Source organism: Lissotriton helveticus, chromosome 5_1, assembly GCF_964261635.1.
Source record: "Lissotriton helveticus chromosome 5_1, aLisHel1.1, whole genome shotgun sequence".
Classification (NCBI taxonomy): domain Eukaryota; kingdom Metazoa; phylum Chordata; class Amphibia; order Caudata; family Salamandridae; genus Lissotriton; species Lissotriton helveticus.
This window is the reverse complement of record NC_136065.1, coordinates 1,080,598,804-1,080,620,889: the sequence shown is the minus strand read 5'-3', so window position 1 is coordinate 1,080,620,889 and position 22,086 is coordinate 1,080,598,804. Positions and strand designations below refer to the sequence as shown.

General features: G+C 44.9%; 1 protein-coding gene across 1 annotated transcript in view; it reads left to right on the top strand.

Moving 5' to 3' along the window:
- Window positions 1–22,086, top strand: part of TWNK (twinkle mtDNA helicase) — a 107,788-nt gene that overhangs the window by 40,222 nt on the left and 45,480 nt on the right. Inside the window, exon 2 of the mRNA XM_078643646.1 lies at window positions 19,479–19,719. Within this exon, the coding sequence (XP_078499772.1) occupies window positions 19,479–19,719 (241 nt within the window). The remainder of the gene's footprint in view (window positions 1–19,478; window positions 19,720–22,086) is intronic.

Sequence of the window (22,086 nt, the reverse complement as noted above, 5' to 3'; positions counted from 1 at the left end):
TATAGCCTACAAAACTCTTAACAACTCCGGACCACAGTTCCTAAAAAAAGCCCTCTGCCCAGTGGAACAACTTAGGACCTTACGATCGTCCTCAGCCTACTTGTTGAAAGTCCCACGGACAAGAAAGGCCAGCTGGGGAGATAGATGTTTTACCATCGCTACTGCTAAACTGTGGAATACATTACCATTCCACATCAAAACGGCCCCTACGCTGCTCAAGTTCAGAAAGAGCCTTAAAACATGGTTGTTCTCTGCCTAATTCCCCACCTCATCTTAAGAAGTGAGTTCTGTAACGATAGCGCCGAGACACCCGTATGGGTATTTGCGCGCTTTAAAAATTGCACAAAATAAATAAATAAATAAATAAATTAAGGCAAGACATTTATCTGGAATTCACTGTATTCCGACAACTGTGTGGGAATTATGGATGAGTAAATATCCATTTAGCACCACTTATTTTGTTGCTATCAACTTTTCCAGCCAGTGACTTATGGTGCGGCAGTACTCAATGCACAGTTAGTACTTTTTCCTCTGTAATTAGAAGGAGACTATAAAGTGTGTATAGCAGAAAGGCCTTATGTAAGCTGAACCCTACTGTCTTCTCCCCCATATGTTTCTTTAACACCTTGACTGCTTGAGCTATCCCTCTGCTGTGCTGGGCCATAATGTAAATGGGTGTGGTCATGACGAGCTCAGCTCGTCATGAGCACCCTAGAGGTATACCTCTGAGCACCGAAGGGTTAATCCTGTATCAATTATGAAAACCTTCCCTTCATTAATCCCTTTATCTACACCATACAAAGTGATGAACATGACCACTCCATAAACTGACTGTGGGGTCTGAGTCCGAATCCTAGTACTACGTCCTTCTTCTTGGCAAGAATTAATACAATACTATTTCATTTCACTAACCATATTATTTAGTAGACATGTCCTTACTTTCTGACAGTCGTACAATTGAGTATTTGGTCACAGAACTTGCAAATGTGATCCCGATTCACTCACTGCTATTCGTTTGGTGTCTATGCCTCACCCCATCGACTAACTTGCAGAAAGTCTGTCCACTTCTAATTTGCATATCTGGAAATCACGTTTCTTTGACCACGTATGACAAATGTGTAGTAATCAGGGGCCACGCTTGAGATATTAAGTCAACGTAGGTTTATTCAGGTAGCAGATAGGCAGGTAAACAGGTAGAACAAAGCCAGGTATAATGCCACCGGGAGCAGCCTGCTAGCTGCTCAGCCCCATCCATCAACTGTCCTCCCTCATTCAGTCACCCAAGCATTCCACTCTGTGGTCGGGACGCCCCAACAACCTGTCTTCCCCTTACTTTTTTTATAGAATCAGTTCAAGGCTACACTGGTTTGTACGTGTGGTTGGGTACAGACATTAACCAGAGTGCTTCTTATGAGAACATCAACAGTCAGCGTAAATGGGCTGGACGGGATATTAGTTGTGGGATCCTTCCCTGTAGATTCCTGGTGCCTCTGCTCCCGGCTCCGTCTGGTGGCAGGCGAGCGTGGACCCAAAAGAAATAAAGAGAACAAAAAGGGCTCAGGCTACTGTTCCTCTTAAGCACTTGAAAATAAGGGTGTGGGGGGGGGGGGTGTGGGGGGGTGCACCTTCATCAATTCCCTAACGTGCTGTGCCGAGTGTGGGGAAAAACAATGGTGACTTATTGGTGCCCGTGATGCGAGCCCACAGCCCCTGGACAAGCCCCGAGCATGCACCTGGTACTTGTCTGCTCCCACGACCCTCCTGGGCCGTGGTGTTGGGAGACCAAGCCTCCTCGCCGTTGAGGAGATCAGTGGTCCCGGGGGTAGTGCTCCTCGAGCGGTTCTCTGCTCCTGGCTCCATTCCGCTGTCGCGTGGCTCCCGCGTTGTCCCTCCTGTGCAGATACTGCCGGCGTCGTCCTCCTTCTCGCTCGGGTCGTGGTTTCTCGTTCCTCCTCTTGTTCGGTCCCGATGGCGTCCTCCTCTTCTTCCTGCTTCCAAACGCCTGAACCCCCTTCCGGACGCCCGCCACGCTTTTCACCGGTCTCCTCCGCTTGTCCTGCTGCATACTCTAGACCCTGACTGCACTTCCGGTCTTTGCATCCCCGGCGGCCATGTTGTGTTGATCGGGGTTTAGGTCCTGTGAGGGTCGAAAACCATCACACACTCATAGCCCACACACCAAACATTCCATTCAGAACACTCACACAGGCTGAGCAGCCTGGGACAGGGAATCAAGGGAGAGGCAATCCATAACATCAGGATACTACATATCTCTTCCCTAATGAACAGAAGAATGATGTAACCGAAACAAAGCATAAAAGCTGAAAACAGCATATAACTATAAACATAAAATTACAGCAATACAGTACATAGGGAAAAACAACATCGCAAGGGGAATATAACTAATCAATATGAATCTAGAGCCCAGACCCAGGGATGGCGGTAAACATGCATCACTAGAGGGAAAGGAACAGAACACTATAGAGAAAGACGGATAAACAATAATACCCATCCGCAAAATGTTGACTTTTCTATTCTACATCCTTAAAAGGATTATGTTATTTAAAATGATCGAACCACGAGTTCAGTGGGTATCAGTTTCTATATGGAGGCCTCCACTGGTTCTGAAGCAGGATTTGTTAATACTGTTTTTCAGAATTAAACACTTTTGACACAGTGGTACTCAGCACCGATCATTTGGACATTTATTTTTTTGAATACTACAGAGCAAGTGTACCCCCCTCCCCCCAGAGGGTATCTATGCACTAAGAAATAGCTTGGTGGCTATGTGCAAGAAAAAAGTGATGATTACCAAAAAACCTTTCCTTAAATGTAGGTGATTAGAGAGTTGGCCAAGATGGTAGAGAGCACAGTCACCCATCCTAGACCGCTTGTTCCTGGGCGCAGGTACATGGGAAGACAACCAATAATTGTAGATAAGTATGTTATTTAAGAACGTAATTTTCTGGCACCATGCTAAGGCAGCGCAAGAGCCACTTCTCAGAACCTGGATCCTATGGCCAGTTTGTTTGTTTCTGTCATTTTGCAACAACCCATCTGTGGCTGCCACTAGATCTTTTGATTTTTTCATTGGCTAATGGTAGTGATTACAACCATCAGAAGTCTAGGAAAGCGAGATAACAACAAGTTTATCCAGACAGTTGTCCATAAAACCTTCTAAAAAGCAATACATACATTCTAAAACATAAAAACATACAATTAAAACAAAATACATTTTAAAAACATTGCCTGACAGAATGCATAAAACGTCCAATTCCTACTGCAGCATTCTGCATTTCAGACAATAACCCCATTTCTTCCACCCCAGAGTATATTTGATATTTTAAAAATATGGGTCCTAATACGGATGGGCTTATACAAAACACTATACATGACACAATGAGCTTTTCACATTAAGAGAGCACTCACACAAACCCTTTTTGTCTCATACCTTCCTTTGCCATTCGGGACTTGGGAAAATTGGGTTACTCCCCAGCCTCGTTCCATAGCCTGGGGTCTGGTAGTCATGCCCAGTAGGTAAAAACATTTTCTTGGCCTAGGGACTTCAGTGTAAGATTTATTGAGGGTTTATCCCGCAAATAGGCTGTGTCTAGTGTACAACTTACTTTCTCGGGTGTTCCTCAATTCTTGCCTATTTGGCATGGGGGGCTATACTTTTTTTGTGCCTCATATTGAATGCATAGACTTCAGATCCCTTATTCTAAGTTTAACATCCCTGACCTACTGTCACTAACTTGAATCTCTTCCCAGCATAACTTGGAGACCTTAGTTGCTTCTTTATCCTGCGAAAGCTTGTTGAAAAACATCAATGTGCAGGAATTGGCCAATAACTGCCAAAATACCAAATTCAATTCCCATCTTAAGCCCTATATCAAGGTTCAATGATGAAAGGCGCAGTAAGCCTGTTAGAACCATACCTTCCAGAGGTTCCCAACTACAAGAACTGTTGAGTGCAATAGTTTCAGCCCCATACAGGTCGAGGGGAGGTATTTTCTCTTCATAAGGGGGGAAGTGACACACCTCCATTCATCTGATTGAACTTGGCTAGGCATCCTTCTTGTAACATGGCTCTAGACTTCACAGTCTCCATATGGATATCCCATTTTAAGTTCTTGTAAAAGTCAGCCCCAGATATTTGTAGGAATCATCACTTCAACCGATAAGGAATTCAAAGCCCATCTATCTTTGTTACTCCTGTCCCAAAAACCATCATCATAATCAACTTGGAAAAAAAGAAGGATTTCTTTTTACTATAGACATCAAGAGATCCCAGTTTCCTTTGCAAGCCATGGGTGGTGTAATGTAGTAGGAACAAATTGTCTGCTTAACACAGATATGGGATATGCACTTCCCTTACTTTAAATGAAAAAGATTTGAAAGTTTCAAAACTGCTGGTAAATCTGCCAAAAAGAAACTACAGAGAGAAGAGGCCAAACCACATTCCGAATTTGAATCCTTTTTGATAATTTCCCTGACTTGTCAAGTTCCACCTATGCCCAATTGTCAGTATGTAATGTCTGAACCATACTAAGTAAGTCCGACAGTATCTTACAGGTGCAGAGTTTTTCCCACAGTAGGTCCCAGTCAACTGTATCAAAAGCGGCCATTCATCCAAACAATCAGTCAGCATTTATGTAGGGAAGCACTGTCACCCCAGGGGTATCTGGGCTCTGTGGGTGGGACGTCTACATCGAAGAGGCAGTTCTTGAGTTTCTTCCTGAAGCTCGCCAGAGACAATACTGTTCGAAGATGGAGGGGTAGGTTGTTCCAGATCATGGCAGCGATGTAGGAGAAGTAGCACCCCCGCTGCAGCTGCTACGGATGCAGTGGGTGTGCACACAGCCTTGTGGGGAGGAGCGCAGGTGTCTTGCAGGTAGGTGGAAATTCAGTCAATTGTTGATGCAGGCTGGTCCTTGATCTCGCAGATGTTTATAGGCATGCTTGAGGATCTTGAACTGGCATCTCTTTCGGCATGGGAAGCCAGTGGAGCTTTCTGTGGCCAGGGGGGATGTGGGTTTGTTTGGAGAGGTAGAGGATCAGTCTGGCTGCAGCATTCTGTATGGTCTGGAGCCTTTTGTTGAGGAGCTGGGTGGAGATTACGGCATAGAGAGTCTTGCCGTAGTCAAGTCGGCTGGTGATGAGGACCTGAGTGATGATGTTTCTGGTGTTGACTGGGATCCAACTGAAGATTCTGCAGAGTGTGCGAAGGGTGTGGAAGCAGGAGGAGGCGACTGTGTTCACTTGTCTTTTCATGGTCAGTTCGCTGTCAAGGATAATGTCTTGGTTCGTGCATGGGCTGTAGGTGTGGGTGTTTGTTTTTTTCATACTTTTATTTTCTTTTGCATTACTTTGCAAAAAATGCATGTTTGCTAATGCTTGTTTTTAACCGTCATTTCAAAATAACAGGTTCAAAACACAGTTTATCCTTTTGTCAGGGAACTCTCTCTAATACATGCAAAAGGATACCATTATTGACACTGCTTTTGTGAAGCTTGTACGACTTTTATTGCTGTTAACTATAATTTGGTATAGCATACACTTTTATTCTACATGATCACTCCAAAGCAAAAATAAAACAGACCGATTGCATTGCAAATGCTTGTTTTAATATTGGCTTCACAACAGAGCCTTTCCACGAAGGCTCTGTTGTGTTTATCCAACAAAACAGACACTATATACCTTAGTCCACCAGTCACTGTTTGTCTTAATTAAGACAAACAGTGGCTTTATTAAGAAAGCTGGAATATTATCGAGACCTGCAGGCCTAGTTAGCTTTATGTTATGTTATGTTATTGGGTGTCTTATAGAGCGCGCGGCTACTCGGGCAGAGTGTCCCGGCACTATGTAGATCTGTAGAGGAGACCGGAAACACAGACAGACTAAAGACCAAAAAGCCAGGTCTTCAAACCCTTCCTAAAGGACAGCAGATTGTCTAATTTCCTAAGAGAGAGGGGAAGCTTATTCCAGAGCTGAGGTGCCAGAAGTCTGAAGGAGCGGCCCCCAATCCGGGCACGCTTAGTAGCAGGAACTATGGCCAGAGCTTGTGTGGTAGAGCGTAGAGATCTGGATGGGAAAAAGAATTGGACACGTTTCCTTATATCGACAGCACCAATACCATGCCAAAAATGGCCCTGGCAGCAGAATTCTGAACAGTTTGCAGGCGAGCTAGAAGGTACTCTGGGAGCCCTAGATAGAGTACATTGGCATAGTCGAGCCTAGAGCCGGTCAGTGCCTGGACTGTGATTCTCCTGTGAGAGAGGGAGAGAAAAGGAAGAAATTTCCTGAGCGTACGCAGCAGGGCAAAACATTGGCAAACTAGACTGAGAATCTGGGGCTTAAAAGTTAATCCATTGTCAATTTTGACACCCAGATTCTTAGAAACCAGGGTGGGTGAAGACGGGGGATGCATATCCACAGGCCACCAGGATTTCCAATGAGTGTCAGGGGCACAGCCGAAAAAAATAATTTCAGATTTATCTGAATTACATTTAGGCTGGTTACGCTGAAACCAGGAGAAAACGGCCTCAAGGCAGCTCTTGATGGAATCGCCGGCAAACTCAGTGTTCTTGTCACAGGTGAAGAGAAGCTGCGTGTCATCAGCGTAGGATACAATCCGGGCACCATAGGACTCTACCAGTTCAGCCAGGGGGGATAGAAATATATTAAAAAGGGTGGGGCTCAGTACCGACCCCTGTGGCACACCTACTGCCAATGGAGGGACAGCCACTGAAAAGGGAGGGACCCAGATCAATTGTTGGCGCTCGGACAGGAAGGACTCAAACCAGTTGAATACCGTCCCTCTAAGTCCAATCTCCTTGAGTCTTGAAAGAAGACGGTTGTGAGGGACGGTATCAAAGGCCGCTGAAAGATCCAATAATACCAGCATCGCCTTCCCTCCTCGATCTGTCACCTCCTTGATAGACTTGGTTACCTCCAACAGTGCTGTCTCTGTGCTCAGATTAGAGCAAACCCCTGACTGAGTATGATGCAGAATGTTGTGTGCTTCTAAATAATCAGACAGAGTGGAGTGCACATGTTTTTCCGCAAGTTTGGCCAGGGCAGGGAGCAATGAGATCGGTCTGTAGTTTGAGTGCACCAAAGGGTCCAGGTTAGGTTTTTTTATCAATGGGACAATGAGCGCCTTTTTCCACGCCCTAGGGACAACACCCGATTCAAGAGAGGCATTAAGAAGAGGATTGACCAGTGGATTAAGAACATGGGCCATTTTTGCCAAGATTTTAGCAGGGCAAGGGTCGGACGGAGAACCGGATTTCAGCTTGAGTAGTAGATCCAGTGACATCTGAGGAGGCAGTGATGGAAAGACTGCAACAATATGACTATCAGAGGAGGTACACAACCCGGGCGCTAGAGTGCCAGGATCGTTAGCAGGGATAGCAGGCGGAAAGGACGCCTGAATGTTAATGATTTTATTTGAAAAAAAACTTGCCAGTTGCTTGACCCAAGATTCAGAAGGGGAGGATTTAGCAGTGGGAGCCGTAAATTCCTTCACAATTTTGAAAATTTCCTTACTAATATTGCTAGCCGAGTCGATTCTTTTAGCAAAGGAGGATTTCTTTTCCGCCACGATGGCCTTATGATAAGTTTTGGTGAGATCTTTATACATCGCCTTAGAAGGGGCTTCGTAATTTTTACGCCATATTCTTTCAGCCTTCTTACAGCTTCTTCTGATCTCGTGGAGTTCAGCAGTGAACCAAGGGGCTGAAGTACGTTGACCAGATTTAGGCTTAGCAGGAGTAGGGGCTAACTCATCGAAGCGCTGTATAAGCCATGACTAGAAGATGGAAAGGTCATGCTCTAGCTTGCCCGTTAATTGGCATGGATGGGATGCCAAGGACTGCTCCAGCATGTCGCTAGTAACTCGATGAAAGGGGAGGAAAGCCATAGACTGAGAGTCTACTCCGCTGCCGGTAGATTTAGAGAGACCCAGAATGTCAAAATTTAGCAGACAGTGGTCCGACCAGATCAAGGGTACCGGCGGGGAGGACAAAATGGGAATGGAGGAATACACTTGATCTAGCAGATGACCCTTATTGTGTGTTGCTGAGAGAATATAAGTCGAGAGGCCAAAAGTGCTAGTAACATTGTGGAGTTTCATGGAGTCCGCTGCCTCAGCGTCGTCCATGTGAATGTTAAAGTCCCCAAGAAGTAAACAATGCTTATATTTCATAATAAGCGGGGTCAGGGCCAGATGGAGCTCTTCAAAGAAGGAACTAAGGTAGCCTGGTGGCCTATACACCAATAGGCCAGCGCTCGAATGGTGCGAGGAAAAGGACAGGCAAAACCCGATTGATTCAACCCCTGTAATGGTCTCAGTCTCAACCACTGCGCAGGTGAATTGCCTATCAACCACAATGGCAACTCCTCCTCCCCTGCCCACCTCCCGATCCTTCCTCACAATGTAGTAGTTAGGGGGAAGGGCAGCCGAGATGTCAGGGTTAGAGGTGTCGGATAGCCAGGTCTCGGTGAGGAAAAGACATGCCGGTTTCTGCTCCATAAGGAGATTAAAAAGGTACAGGGCATCTTTGCCTAAAGATCGAGTGTTCAATAACATGCAGGAGTAGGGCTGGGCCTTAGCCAGAGCGGGGTCCGAGGGAGTTGCCAGGCCTTCCATATCTTGCCTGAAGGGGGAAGTAATGGTCGTCCATCCGCATCCACGCAATTCAGGATGGCAGTTGCGGGATCACATGCAGACTCGGAGCACGCACAACCGGCATTTCCCTTAAGACCATAGAGAGTAGCGAAATCATAACTGTACATAAGCTCAGGGGTAGGGCTTAAGTGAACCGTATCTGCTGCGGCAAGGGCGCCTCCGGGTCGTGGACGGGCGCAGACGGGCTTAACTTAGGCGCAACTTCGACGCGCCCAAGGGGCGCCCGCTGCACTAGTCCGCTGCACGTCCTCGGGCCATACTAATGAAATAGGGAGGGAGGTAAGTCACCTGACTCCAAACACTAGCGTGCAAACCTACTTCCCCCCAAGATGGCGGCCGCGCTACAATCCGCGACCAAAAGACATCGAGGAGTAAGGTAATGCCCAGAAAATGGTCCCACACGCAGGAATTAGAACGTTTACACAACACAATTTTACAAGCAATGGTGACTGTGCCCAAGTCGTCAGAGGCGAGAGCCTAGGATCGCACAAGTCGCCAGATCTAAACATTCAAACAGTGGTAGTAAATCACCCTGTGAGTGTTTAAAAGGTATCTAGAGAGCAGCGCGATAGCAACGTGAGATTTTAAAAGAATGTCAGAGTCAGTTTCAATGTCAGTTTCAATGTGTGTGCAAGTTCCCGGCTGAGCCTCAGGAACAGATCTGAAGCGGCGATGGAGATCAGGGCTTTTATAATCACCTGACTCCAAACACTAGCGTGCAAACCTACTTCCCCCAAGATGGCGGCCGCACTACAATCCGTGACCAAAAGACATCGAGGAGTAAGGTAATGCCCAGAAAATGGTCCCAAACGCAGGAATTACAACGTTTACACAACACAATTTTACAAGCAATGGTGACTGTGCCCAAGTCGTCAGAGGCGAGAGCCTAGGATCGCACAAGTCACCAGATCTAAAAATTCAAACAGTGGTAGTAAATCACCTTGTGAGTGTTTAAAAGGTATCTAGATAGCAGCGCGATAGCAACGTGAGCTTTTAAAAGAATGTCAGAGCTTTAATACAGTCTATTATTGATCTTATCTCTTTTACAAAGAACAATCTAAGTTCAACACTGCTAAAGGTGTTCACATGTAGATTGGGCAGCATTGGCGAGGAGCCATATAAATAGGGTGATCAGATGTCCTGGATTTGCCTGGAGAGGCCCGGGTTTCCAAAGACTGTCCCAGCTTCCCAACACTTTTTGTTGAAACAAAAATATGTCCTGGTTTTTGAGAAGGGGTCGGGTGAGCATGCACATTAATCGCAGTGTGGCGCAAGCTCACGTTTGCTCCGACCCTCCTAGCACCAAGAATAGAAGCTGTTAAAGAGCTCTCTCTTCACACCACTAAAAGAAGTTCAGTTGCTTAGAAAGCTGCCTGCTTTGCTGCCTCGCCTCACTCATGCAGCACAGGAAGATTTCATGAGGGGTGAATAGTGTTCCATCACCCCAAGCCAAGATCAGTAGCAGCCTGCTTCTAGGTCTCATCCAAGAACCTAAAAGGGAAAGTGTATAGTTGTGTATACATAAAAAAAAATACATATATAGTGTTGTCATTTTGTGACCCTGTCCAAAACATAGTCCTCTTTCTATTTCTATAGCTGTGTCTTGGTTTTTCATTCGGACGATGTGGTCACCCTTAAATATAAATCCTCCAGGTGCAAAACACAAGTGTCTTCCTCACTCATACAGGTGAGCGTTCCCAAATTAGGGTTACAGGCTTTATTCAATTTCTGCCAAAATGCTCTCTGTTCTCCTGACTATATTCGGTCCATTATGTCATTTCTGAGTAGATACCTATACTGGGTTTTTAAAACATTCAATACCTCTTTAGAGACAGTACTTAATCCTAGTCTGAACTGTTTTAAAAGCGTCTTTGATGATTTTTCGCTATCTGCCAGGCATCCTTCTTCATTACCCAAATTTGTTGGCTGCTCTACACGTTATTAAGGTTCACACAAATACAAGCAAGCATATTTACTAAAATCATATTAAGCCACACCCTTCTATCTTTGTTCACCTCTGCAAAAACAGCTATTCCTTCTGCAACCTGAAACTCTTCCAGATGCTGGAAACAGTGGACCAATGCATGTTGTAAGTCTCTGAGGGAAGCTTTTGCCCAGGGGCCAAACCTTGGTGACCACCTCAGGTTCTTCAAAGCTAGAGCATCTGAAATTGTCCAGTTGTTGCTACCCTGATCAGACATTACTTTACTGCCAAGCCGGGATGAACATCTAATCAATCGGACACTCTTGGCAACCATAGCAGATCGTTGAGTCTGCCGGAGAGTCATTCTCAAAGCACCCAAATAAATATAAGAACCCATTGTTTGCCAACAATTGGCCCAATTCTTTAGCCTCCTTCTTAATGATACCCACTGAGAAAGTAGCAGCAGGTATATTAAAACGCTCTAATGCGTCTTCAGTTTACCTGGGAGACAAACATGCATTGAAGTCACTGGCCATAATTTCCAAAGTGTCTGGGAATGTTCCCCTCAGCCTCTGAAAGGTTTGGTCAAAATCTCAATCCATGTGTTCCTCCTCCTACAATGCTCTTCTTTATGGGTGTATATATGTATTAGTATACATTGTGTACATTCCGTGTTCCTCATCCCTAACTCTACTACTGAGATTTGTATTCAACCAGATATACCGATCACATTTGAATTACCTTGGTGAAGATTACCACACTCCCATAGAGGCTCTGCCCTTCCCTACTGACTGCCTTTTGCTGTTAACAGACACAAAGCCCTCAATGTCTTTGTATTCTCTCAATGGGTGCAGCCATATGCCTGAGAAATTAAACAAACTCCCATTGGCTCGGAACTAACCTTCCATGCGGGCTTAGGATTTGACTTGCACTAGGGCCTTTCAGTGCAAGGCCCTCATCTATAGAAATCCTTATGCTCAAGCCAATGCCACCTAAATCACATTCTGCTTCGGCTATCATAATTGCAATCAAGTCTAGAAAGACCTTCCTCCATATGCGTGTCAGCCACAACATCATTGCATTTAGTAAGAGAATGATTCCAATCATTTCTCTCTGGCATGACCCAACAATGCCTCATTTTTACACTAAAATATCAGGAGTGAGTAGTCGTTTGAGGATCATCACATGCCACCCATCCCTTTCAGTCTCTATATATAAAGTAAAACTCTTTTGAATGTATGCAGATGATACCCGGATCTTGTTCAAACTGACTAGTAAATCAGCTGCTGTAGTTGGAACGGTGACGGTGAGCTGGGTTCAACCACTCACAACCAGAATTTCTCCTATACAATAGTGGAAGTCAGCTATTTTCCTTAAATTGAACTTACCATCATGCATATCTTTGTTTCTAATTTCATATCATGATGTAAATTCTGTAGTTTATTCAAGCTGAGTTGCAACAAAATAAGAAACGTTATACACTAAGATAAATGTAACTTTATTGGTATAGCTAAATTGTTTATGGTTTTGCACACAATCATCGGGGGGCAGCGTCCCATATTGCCTGTTTAGTAGGCATTTCTTAAAGTGATTGTTTGAACATTTGGACATGTTAACGAGTATATTTTGCTTCAATTACATTGGATAATAGTAGTGAGTTAGAAATGTATTCCCTGAGGGTAGAACATCAGGCATGTATAACTTTGCAAAGGGTTTGTGTTTCCCTTGACTACAATATTTGTTTATTCAGATGAATGGCAGAGCACGTGTGTTATATGTTTTCTAAATAAAAAGTTAACCCTGCACTTTACCCACAAACAGCTAAATATATGTGCTTAAATTCACAACATATTCCACGAGTCCCCTGAAAAATGTCTGTTTGAGCATCTCTGAGGGAAGATGACGTGGGTGTGAGGCGATTGGTGTGTTTGTGTTCATATCTGTACACGCCTGTGAGTTTGTGCCTCTCCAGGTTTGAGTGTTGTCAGTGTATTTTGGTAGAGTGTGTGCATGTGTGTTTGTAAGAGGATTTCTAACAATAAAAATGCATTTTCTAAAAGTAAACTTGCACATAAACACACATCTCCGCAAATGTCCGTGCACCCCAGAAGAAGTAGCTGAAACATGTAACCTGTAAAGCTTTGTTGTGTATTTAATTGTGCTTGTATGGATGCGCAAGCCAAGAAAAGCACACGGATTCCTTTTCCACCGGCATTCACTCACTGCATGAGTGTGTGTGTCTCACACATACATATTGACCATCTCACCTTCACAGCATAACAAATAGTCAAACAATATAGACATTCTTAAATTGAAAAGTTGTGGGTGTTTTGGGTAGGGGGCAAGGGTTGGGATAAAACCAAGAGTGAGTGATGTTATAGTGTGAGAGCCACAAATCGTGCATTGCTTGTGTTTTGTTCTACTTGTTAATGTCCAATTATCAGTAGACTTGCTCTTTACCGAGCAGAGTATTCCATCTTTATGAGTAAAAGATGCACTCTTTCTGCAATCCATCATTCTATACCAGGATATAAGGAAATATTACATACTGGAATATATTTCAATTCAGGAAAGGAATGGATTTTTCTATAAAAATTGTTCCATACCCGCCCCCTCCAAAAGCAAGGAATACTGGAGATCCCAGATGCTACTTCGATAAATAGTCAAGTTGCAATGATGCAGGCTGTTTCTATAAAGATCTTCTGTGAATCTCCCTCTGGCAATTTCCAGATCATCTTCTTCTTTCCCCAGTCCTTTAGCATTACTCCCTTGGTTATTTGGACCTGTGTGGCAGAAGTTAGACACACAAGGGGTTTTTGTTTGATGGGGTATTTTACCAAAGGTTATGTAATGTGAAAGCCAATCTAACAAGCATTGAAAATGCAATAGGTCTCGCATTAGAAAAGTTGGAGCTATTGGTCTTGTAAATGACAAACATTTTATTTATGTGTTGGTTTTTAAAATAGCTAAATTGATAGCTTTGCCATTTACAATGCTAATAGTTATAACTTTCGCGAATGTGACACCTATAGCATTTGTAATGCGACATGTTTTGTAGTTACGTGACTTAGATGGCAGCTCTGGTCGTTAGACCACATCTGCGGTTTACCTGGGACCTAAAAAGAAAGAAAACGAGGGTCGTCCACACTGTGCGAGCCCTCCTGGCTTGGACCGGAGTCCCTCACCTGCTCCTTGTTCCTGGGAGGAGGGGGCTGGCAGGAAGCCGAGGGATTAACCACTGATTGGAGGCAGGGAGGGGGGAACCAATGAATATTTTCACACCAAACAAATTCCGCTCTCCATGTGTCCCCTCTCGACCTCCGAGGATGTCAGGTGACAGCAAACTGTGAAACAAAAGTAACGCCCCTCCCCAGATGCCTGATGCGCCTAGGAACTGTTTGACGAGACACTGGCACTTTTAATCGAAAAAAATATTGCGTCCCGGAGTCTTGAAAGGGGAGGCGGGTGTGTTCAAAATCAAGCACCGAGAGGAGCCGATGAGTGACGGGCCAGAACAAGAGTGAACTGGGCTGTTATGGAGCGCATGGGGTGGCCTGGGCTGCCTGGGTGGACACAGACCAGCAACAGTTCTGAGAACAGGGTTCGTGTGAACGCTAGTTTGTAGGGATGGAGGAAAAGGTAAGAAGAAAAGGTACAGCGCTGCATGACGTTAAACGCAAAACTTCAAGTACGAAAATTCAACATGCTGAGTGGCAACCCAGGGCAGCTGTACATCACACATGAGGAGGAGTGGGGTCTGTTGGCCTCTAAGCTCGTGTTGATCCAGGTGGGAACTCGGTTTACATTGCCAAATGTATCCAAAACACAGTGCACGTTCTGATTTTCAAGGCAGCGCCAGGGCGCATCTTAGTGTGGCCAAGATGTGATCTTGCAAACAGGTGTGCGCCTAACAGGCATTACTTCCGGGTGTGAAATCCGCTCCTGCGGTACTCTTCGGCCTCATTCTTTTTAAAATTTGACATGGTTCCCAACAGGCTTTGCGTCATGGGCCGCTAGTCCGTCCTGTTTTTTTCCGATCGATAGAGCTCTGAATTCTGGGACTTGTATGCTCGTTTCTCCTCAGTGTGTGTGTGTAGGGGGTGCTCTATGTTCCCGCGTGTAGGCAGCTGATTGCTAAAAGAAACTAAGCAGAACTGTCTGCAAAAACAATAGTGGCGCAAGAGCCGCACATTCCGCTCGGCCGCGTGAGGGCTCAATGAAAAAGCTTCTTAAACACAATGTTATGGGTCATCCTTTTGGGTGTGAGTAAAAGTGCACACCTTTTATTCTGGCCAGGACCCAGCTTTTTAAAAAGGCGTCAATAGACGTATTTTGTCGCTCTTTGAGAAGCCACAATTCGAGCGCCACGCCAATCGATCAATTGCGTTTGTAATCATTAATAAGCTAAAATAAAGAAAATAATTCGGAAAGCGAAATATACATTCCACCTAATTGCACTACCAGCTAGCTGAACAAGACGGAGGGCATTGCTGTGGGGAGGGAGGAGAAGAAATGCGACACGTCCGCAGCAGGGGGCGGAGCTGGGAGAGCGGCGATGAAGCAGGGGCCTTTGAAGTGAAGCTAAGCTTCACTTCAAAGGAGAGGGAGGAGTGCTGCTGGGGAACAGATGGCGATTTGATGATGTGCACGCGCATTTTAGGTCAATGCGCTTGCGCATTGACCTAAAAGCGCACGGGCACAGCATCAAATCGCCAGTAATCGCCAGTCTAGGTAAACCTTGTTTAAGCCCCTATTGCGCATTGAGAGGCAAGACCTAAAAAATGAGTTGAATACACCATAGAAAAGGACCAAATGGTAGTTTAACTTGAATAGATGTTTTCATAATTTTAAGGAAAAAAACAGAAAGCATTTTAAATACACTCTCTCGTTGAGAATAGTGGTGATCATTTGCCTCAATTGGTACTTGAATTTCTCAAGTTTTCTTTCAAGAAGACCTTAAATTGGTACAGGCAGAGCTATTTCTTTTGAGAGAGATGAAAGATAGATGTATGTATGTATGTATAGGCATTCTTATATTGCGCATTTGCTGTCACCCGACGGGCATCCTGGCGCTTAGACTGTTATGACACATACATGATGTTACCAGCATCCAATCCAATTACAGCATCCTAGGGAACAGGTAAGTTTTCAAAGCTTTCTTAAAAGAAGGGAGGTCTTCCAGACCCCTCAGGCCCAACGGAAGGGAATTCCACAGTCTCGCTGCAGTGAACCTGAAGGACCGACCTCCCATCCGGGACCGCAAAATCTTGGGTACTACTGCCAGATAGGCTGAGGCTGACCGAAGTGGTCTACCCGGAGTATACCAAGAGAAAAGGTCCTGCAAAGGGGACGGACCTTGTCCATGAAGAGCCCTGAATACCAGGCACAGAGCTTTAAAATCGATTCGCTGAGAAATTGGCAACCAGTGAAGGTCCCTGAGTGCCTTAGCAGAGGAGTCCAGGCGTCGACGCGACGGTGCCAATTTGGCGGCGAAATTCTGCACTCGTTGCAATTTCCCCAGCAAAGTGGCAGGTGCCCCCAGAAGCAGTGCGTTGCAATAGTCAAGTTGACTTAAAATTATGCTCCGCACTACCTCTGGTCTAGCCTGTACAGGGAGCAAGGGTAAGATCTTTCGCAGCGAGCAGAGCAGTGCCATGCAAGTGGCTACCGTTTTGTTCACTGATGCATCTAGTTGCAAACTGGAACTGAACATCACACCCAGATTCCGAACAGATTCAACAGGCAGACCAGTCCCTTGGAAATCAGGAGGCCAGGAATCCAATGGGAGAGGCCTAGGAGTACGGTCCATCGAGCAATGCAGCACCTCGGTTTTCGAGCTGTTAAATTGCAGGGAGTTGTTGCCTAGCCATTCTGCCGTGGTGCTCATGCAACGATGGAAGACCTCCTGTGACACCGCCTCCTTACCCTCAAACGAGAAGATGAGTTGGGTGTCGTCGGCGTAGTTGGTGACTGCTATGCCAAAAGATTTTATCAACAAGATCAGGGGCGGAGGTAGAGATTAAATAGAATGGGGCTGATGGCCGACCCCTGTGGTACGCCCTGTCCAACCCTCCTGATGTCAGATTTAAAGGGTGGCAGGGCCACCACCTGGTGCCTATGATCGAGGTACGACACCAGCCACTTCAGGGCCAGGCCAGACACTCCAACCTCCGCCAATCTCCTGATCAAGATTGCATGGCTGACCGTATCGAACGCGGCCGACATGTCGAGCAGCACTAAAAAGGCTGCTCGACCCTGGTTGGCACGCGTCCGAAGGTCGTCAAGAACAGTCACCAATGCCGACTCCGTCCCATGTGCTGGCCTAAACCCAAACTGGGCCACATCCAAACAGTCGGTGGTCTCAAGAAAGTTGGAAAGATGTTTTGTGGCCAGTTTCTCCAGGATTTTGATTGGAAAAGGCAGCAGGGAAATCGGCCTGTAGTTAGCTGGACAAGTAGGGTCCAGATTTTCTTTTTTCAGCAGTGGAGAAACCACAGCCAATTTCCAGCAATCTGGCACCCGTGCTGATCCCAGGGACTGGCAGCAGATCGAAAAAAGTGGGGGAAAGATCTCTTCCCGAAACAATTTCCAGAATCTAGGTGGAAGCGGATCAGACGGAGAGCCGGAGGACACACCATCAGCCAGGGCGCAAAAGTCCTCGAAAGATGGTAGAGGAAAATTGTCCAATCCAGCTGGCCTGTCGCCCTCCTTCATGGTCTCAATCGGGGTAGAATTGTCCACCATCTGGCCAGCAGACCAGGGAAGATTATTTATGATGGTAGCAATTTTGTCCTCGAAAGCTTGTTCTAACAAGTCACAAAGAGCTTGAGAGGCCGGGATGTCATTTTTAGTACAAGCTGGATGGGCTAGGTCTTTGACGATTTTAAATAGAGCCTGGGACTTCTTCGCAGCAGCCTTCAATGATTCCTCTAGAAATCTGACCTTGGCAAGCTTGATCTGGGCTTTATAGTTCGCTAATGCCTGTTTAAAGAGGATTCTATGTGATTCCAGGTACTGTTTCCTCCAGGCCCGGCCAGCCTGTTTGCACTGCAGCTTAAGCTGCTGAAGTTCTTCTGAGTACCATGGCATCGCAAGATGAGTCCTAGCTCTAATTGTACGCATTGGAGCCAAGGAGTCTAGAGAAGTTAAGATTCGCTGGCGAAGAGTCTCGTAGCTCACGTCCACACTAACTCCCAATGTAAAGTCGTCCGAAAGCAAAGTAGGCAAGGTAGATCATCTAAGGAGTCCAGACCATTGTCTACCCATCCTGGTACCACCCATATTGCCCTTCTTAGCTGCAGCGGCTGAGCATGAGAGAGAGAAGAGGACGAGAGCGTGGTCCGTCCAGCACTGAGGTAAAATGTCCCGCAGAAACGTTTGATGTACGTCGTCGAAAAGCAGATCCAAGATGTGACAGTTTGGGTGAGTACGAGCTGTTGCAACTCAATGTTACAGCAGGCTTGGACCAGCTCTATGAAAGCTGAATTCGTTGGTCCCTCTGGCCAAAGGTAAAAATCCCCTAGCACCATCAGCTTTGTATGGGAGTGAGAGAGGTCATAGATTAAATCTATGAGCTCTGACACAGCCGATAATGAGCTGGCCGGGGGTCTGTAGCATAACAACCCAGTGTATAACGCACCTCCCTGATCCTTAATAGAAAAGCCCAGCAGTTCACAACCAGAGATGGCCTTAATATGAAGTTGAGAGAAATCTAATGTCTCCCTAAATATAAGGCCAACTCAACCCCCTCTGGCCCCCACCCTAGGATTGTGAATGATTTTATATGTTTTAAGATGTTGTAGAGTTACAAGATATCCGTTTAACGAATGTACCACTTGTAATCTTCCAGCACTACCCTCTTGTTCTTAACAGTTGGATTAACTTTTGATTGCCTGCGGTGCACAAGATGCCATAAATCGTTCAATTTCTCAGTGCTGCCGAGGGTGTATGTAACAATAGTTCTTTGGTTAAATGAAATCCAAAATGAACATGCTCAAGAAAAGAATTCGGAGGGAGACTACATACCATTTTCCAATTCACTGTTGAATGTCTTGGGCGCAAGGCATGTGGGCAGTCATGAGATCTTTATTAGTGCACTGCACAAGTGCAGAGTTTTTCTATTGGCTGCGGCAGTGTGAGTGCATGCTGGTGATTGTAGTTTCCATGTCATCTCTTCCACAAAATGCCAGTGTATAACATAATGTTTATTTTCCTTGCTTGTTTGGTTTTACTTGGGCATTGGGAAACGGCTTTACAATGCTCTTTCCAAAGATCATATCCTACAAACGTTCACATTGCTGTTCATATTTAATTTTGTTGTTTATTTATCCTTCATACACTTCTTAAATAGGTATGTCGTTTTATATTTGCAAACCATATTTAAGAAAGACCTTTAGATACATACATTAATGTCCCATGCCAGCTGCGAAGTAAAATAAAGGTAATCCAATGTCTTGCCAGACACGCGCTCAGGCACTGTGCTGAGTGTTGTCTCACCATGATTGGTAGCCCACCTACCTGCAGGCAAAGTACTAGGCCTGGGCAAAATTGTAACTACGCTGGCATAATTGGCATAATTTTGTGTGACGAAATTTACATGACATTACCATGATTACACCGTTACGCCACATTGCCTAATGTCAGGTGGAAATTGTCCTACAAAAAATTATGCAGGTTTCGCACAGCTCTAGAAAATACCTTAAGATGTATTATTTTAATGCATATTTGTTCCTTGATTTCGTTAATTCATGCAAAAATGATGACTTGGCAAATTACTGGCAAGAATCGCTTTTACCGAGGAATTAATGGAACTAATGTGCCAGTAACTAATTTAGTTCTTGTATTACTTTATTCCTCAAACAGGTCCAACGGGCAGTGGAAAGACCACTTTCATCAGTGAATATGCTCTTGACCTCTGTATCCAAGGGGTGAACACACTATGGGGCAGCTTTGAGATCAATAATGTTCGCCTAGCCAAGATCATGCTCACCCAGTTTGCATTGCAGCGCCTGGAGGAACAGCTGGAAAACTATGATGAATGGGCAGACAAGTTTGAAAACTTGTCTCTGTACTTCATGACGTTTCATGGGCAGCAGAACATCAAGTAAGTATTGTTATTTTTTTTAATTCAAATACCTTTTTGCTCTGCGTGTCATTATGACTTGCTGGGCCTTATTATGACTGGGGGTGTATTTTTACTCTTTAATTTTCATTCATCTTCTATATTTACCTCTTTGTGTGCTCTCATAAAACTCAACCTTCAAAATTACGATTTTTTACTCATTAGTTGAGCCCCCATAATCGTTTTAGGAGAAATTCATTGCAGGAATGTTGCATTTCCATCTTCCCTGAAGGTGATATTCCAATGATAAAACACCCTCCGGTTGTTGATCTGTTTTTTAGTTGTTCTTTCTATTTTATGGAGACTATGTAGTACATACCACAGTGGCCTCTACTGTTCACCTTATTCCTCACAGCCTACGCGTGCTCTTTCTGGGTGTCGTGATGCGAATAGAGCTGAACCAGGAGAAAACCTGCTCTCTGTTTGTATGTTGGGGTGTCAATATCTGTATTGCCTCAACTGACTACCCCCACTTAGAGACTCAACACATGCAGGGCCATCTACGTTTTCTCAGCTAGCACCGGTGCCTGCATCACCACATTGTTATACCTTTCTTGGCTCACCTCTTGTGGGCTTTGTCTCTCTGCCTTCCCTCCCTGTGTTGTTATCGTGGCAGATGTACCCGTGGAGTAGCAGGGGGGGGGGCATCCTGGGCGGCATGAGTTTGGGGGGGGCAGCGTCCCCCCCCATGCCCCCTGCTCTTACATGCGGCAAACTCAGTGACCGCCATGGGCGGCTCAACTTGTAGCTACCCCACTATACCCGTGATGCAGGAGGGAAATTTATTTTATGGAACTTGCTGCAATAGAGCCCCATACATCTGAATTGCAAAGTCAGAGTAACTAAAAACGTTTAGTAGATAGCAAAGCAGATTTAGTAAAGTGCTTGTGTAGTTATTAGTAGCACTTTTCCAACGTAGGACTTTGCTTTGAAGTCTTTTGTGGATCTCATTGATGCTTTGGTTTGATAGTACGAAGTAATCAAACGTGCATTTATGGTATGTATCAAAAACGTAATTTACAATTTAGGTGATAATTGAATACATGGATTTAAAAATGTCTTCAAGCTTATGTCAAACACGATTACCCTGTGCGTGCTGGATATCCACCCCCCATTTTCTTTAGTTGAAATTAATAATCTAACATTTAGTCAAATATAAATATTACAGCTGTCCCATACATAAAAAACACATCAATCCCAATGACTCGGAATCTCATTTCTAGTTATTTCATTCTACAAGAATGCTCCAAGCACACTAATGCACCTTTCTCTCTGTACAAAAAACATTAGAGACATTTGACACCAATTCTAAGCCAAACAGGCTCTTGGATGGACCAGGAGATCCTCAACCACGGCTGCTCTAGCCGAGCTGCACTGGCTTCCCTTGAAGCAACGTATTGCCTTTAAGTCTCTTTGTTTGGTCTTTAAGGCATTACACGGGCTAGGACCCATACCTCTACAACGGATGTTCACCTGGTACACACCAACCAGAGCTCTTCGATCCGCTACCGCTCGACTTGTAATAGTACCCAGATTCAAGAGAGCTAGGATCGGGGGAAGATCATCCCGAGTGGCGGCTGCAAAGCTCTGGAACAGTTTGCCTGCTGACATTCGCCATACTTCACAGCTACTGCCCTTTCGAAAACTAATAAAGACTTGGCTCTTTCCCCTTTCACTACTGTCTAACACTCTCCTACGGTTTCTATCTTGGAGTAAGCCATCCAGCGCCAGGATGCCTGCCAGGCGACAGTTGCGCTCTATAAGTGTTTTAAATAAATAATAAATAAATAAGACATTTAAGACTGCGATCCGATTGTGTGTGAGGTTTACTTTTAAAAGGCACCATAGTGGACTTTGTAACTTTTATAAGGTTTATACATTGATGGAAAAACGTAATTTGATTGTAAACGAAGAGCAGCAAGCCATCCTGTTTGCTTATTTCGTAGTACACTCTTCATTCCATGGACCTTCGAGGCTATGTCCTCGTTACTTTAAAGTCTGATCCCTTGTGACTGGTCTAAAGCCACCTGCCTCTTCTTAATTTCACCACCGCTGATAAAGGTGTTCTTAAGATTGCACTACCATTTACATACAAAAATGATTGTCTGATGTTGCCTCTTACATACTACCGTCTACTGTTATCGAGAACTATTCCTCTACAATTGCTCTGTTGAAAAATCCATAACACTTCTTCAGTTTATTTCCTATAAGAGTGTTATTGTCACTATAAAACCTCCTTTACATTTTTCCAGTTTTTATGGATGTTTAAAACTAAAGAGGTCTAGCTTTATAGCACAAGCTTAGGAAGCAAGCTCGAAGAATGATAATTTCTGTACACAGTATGGGTTA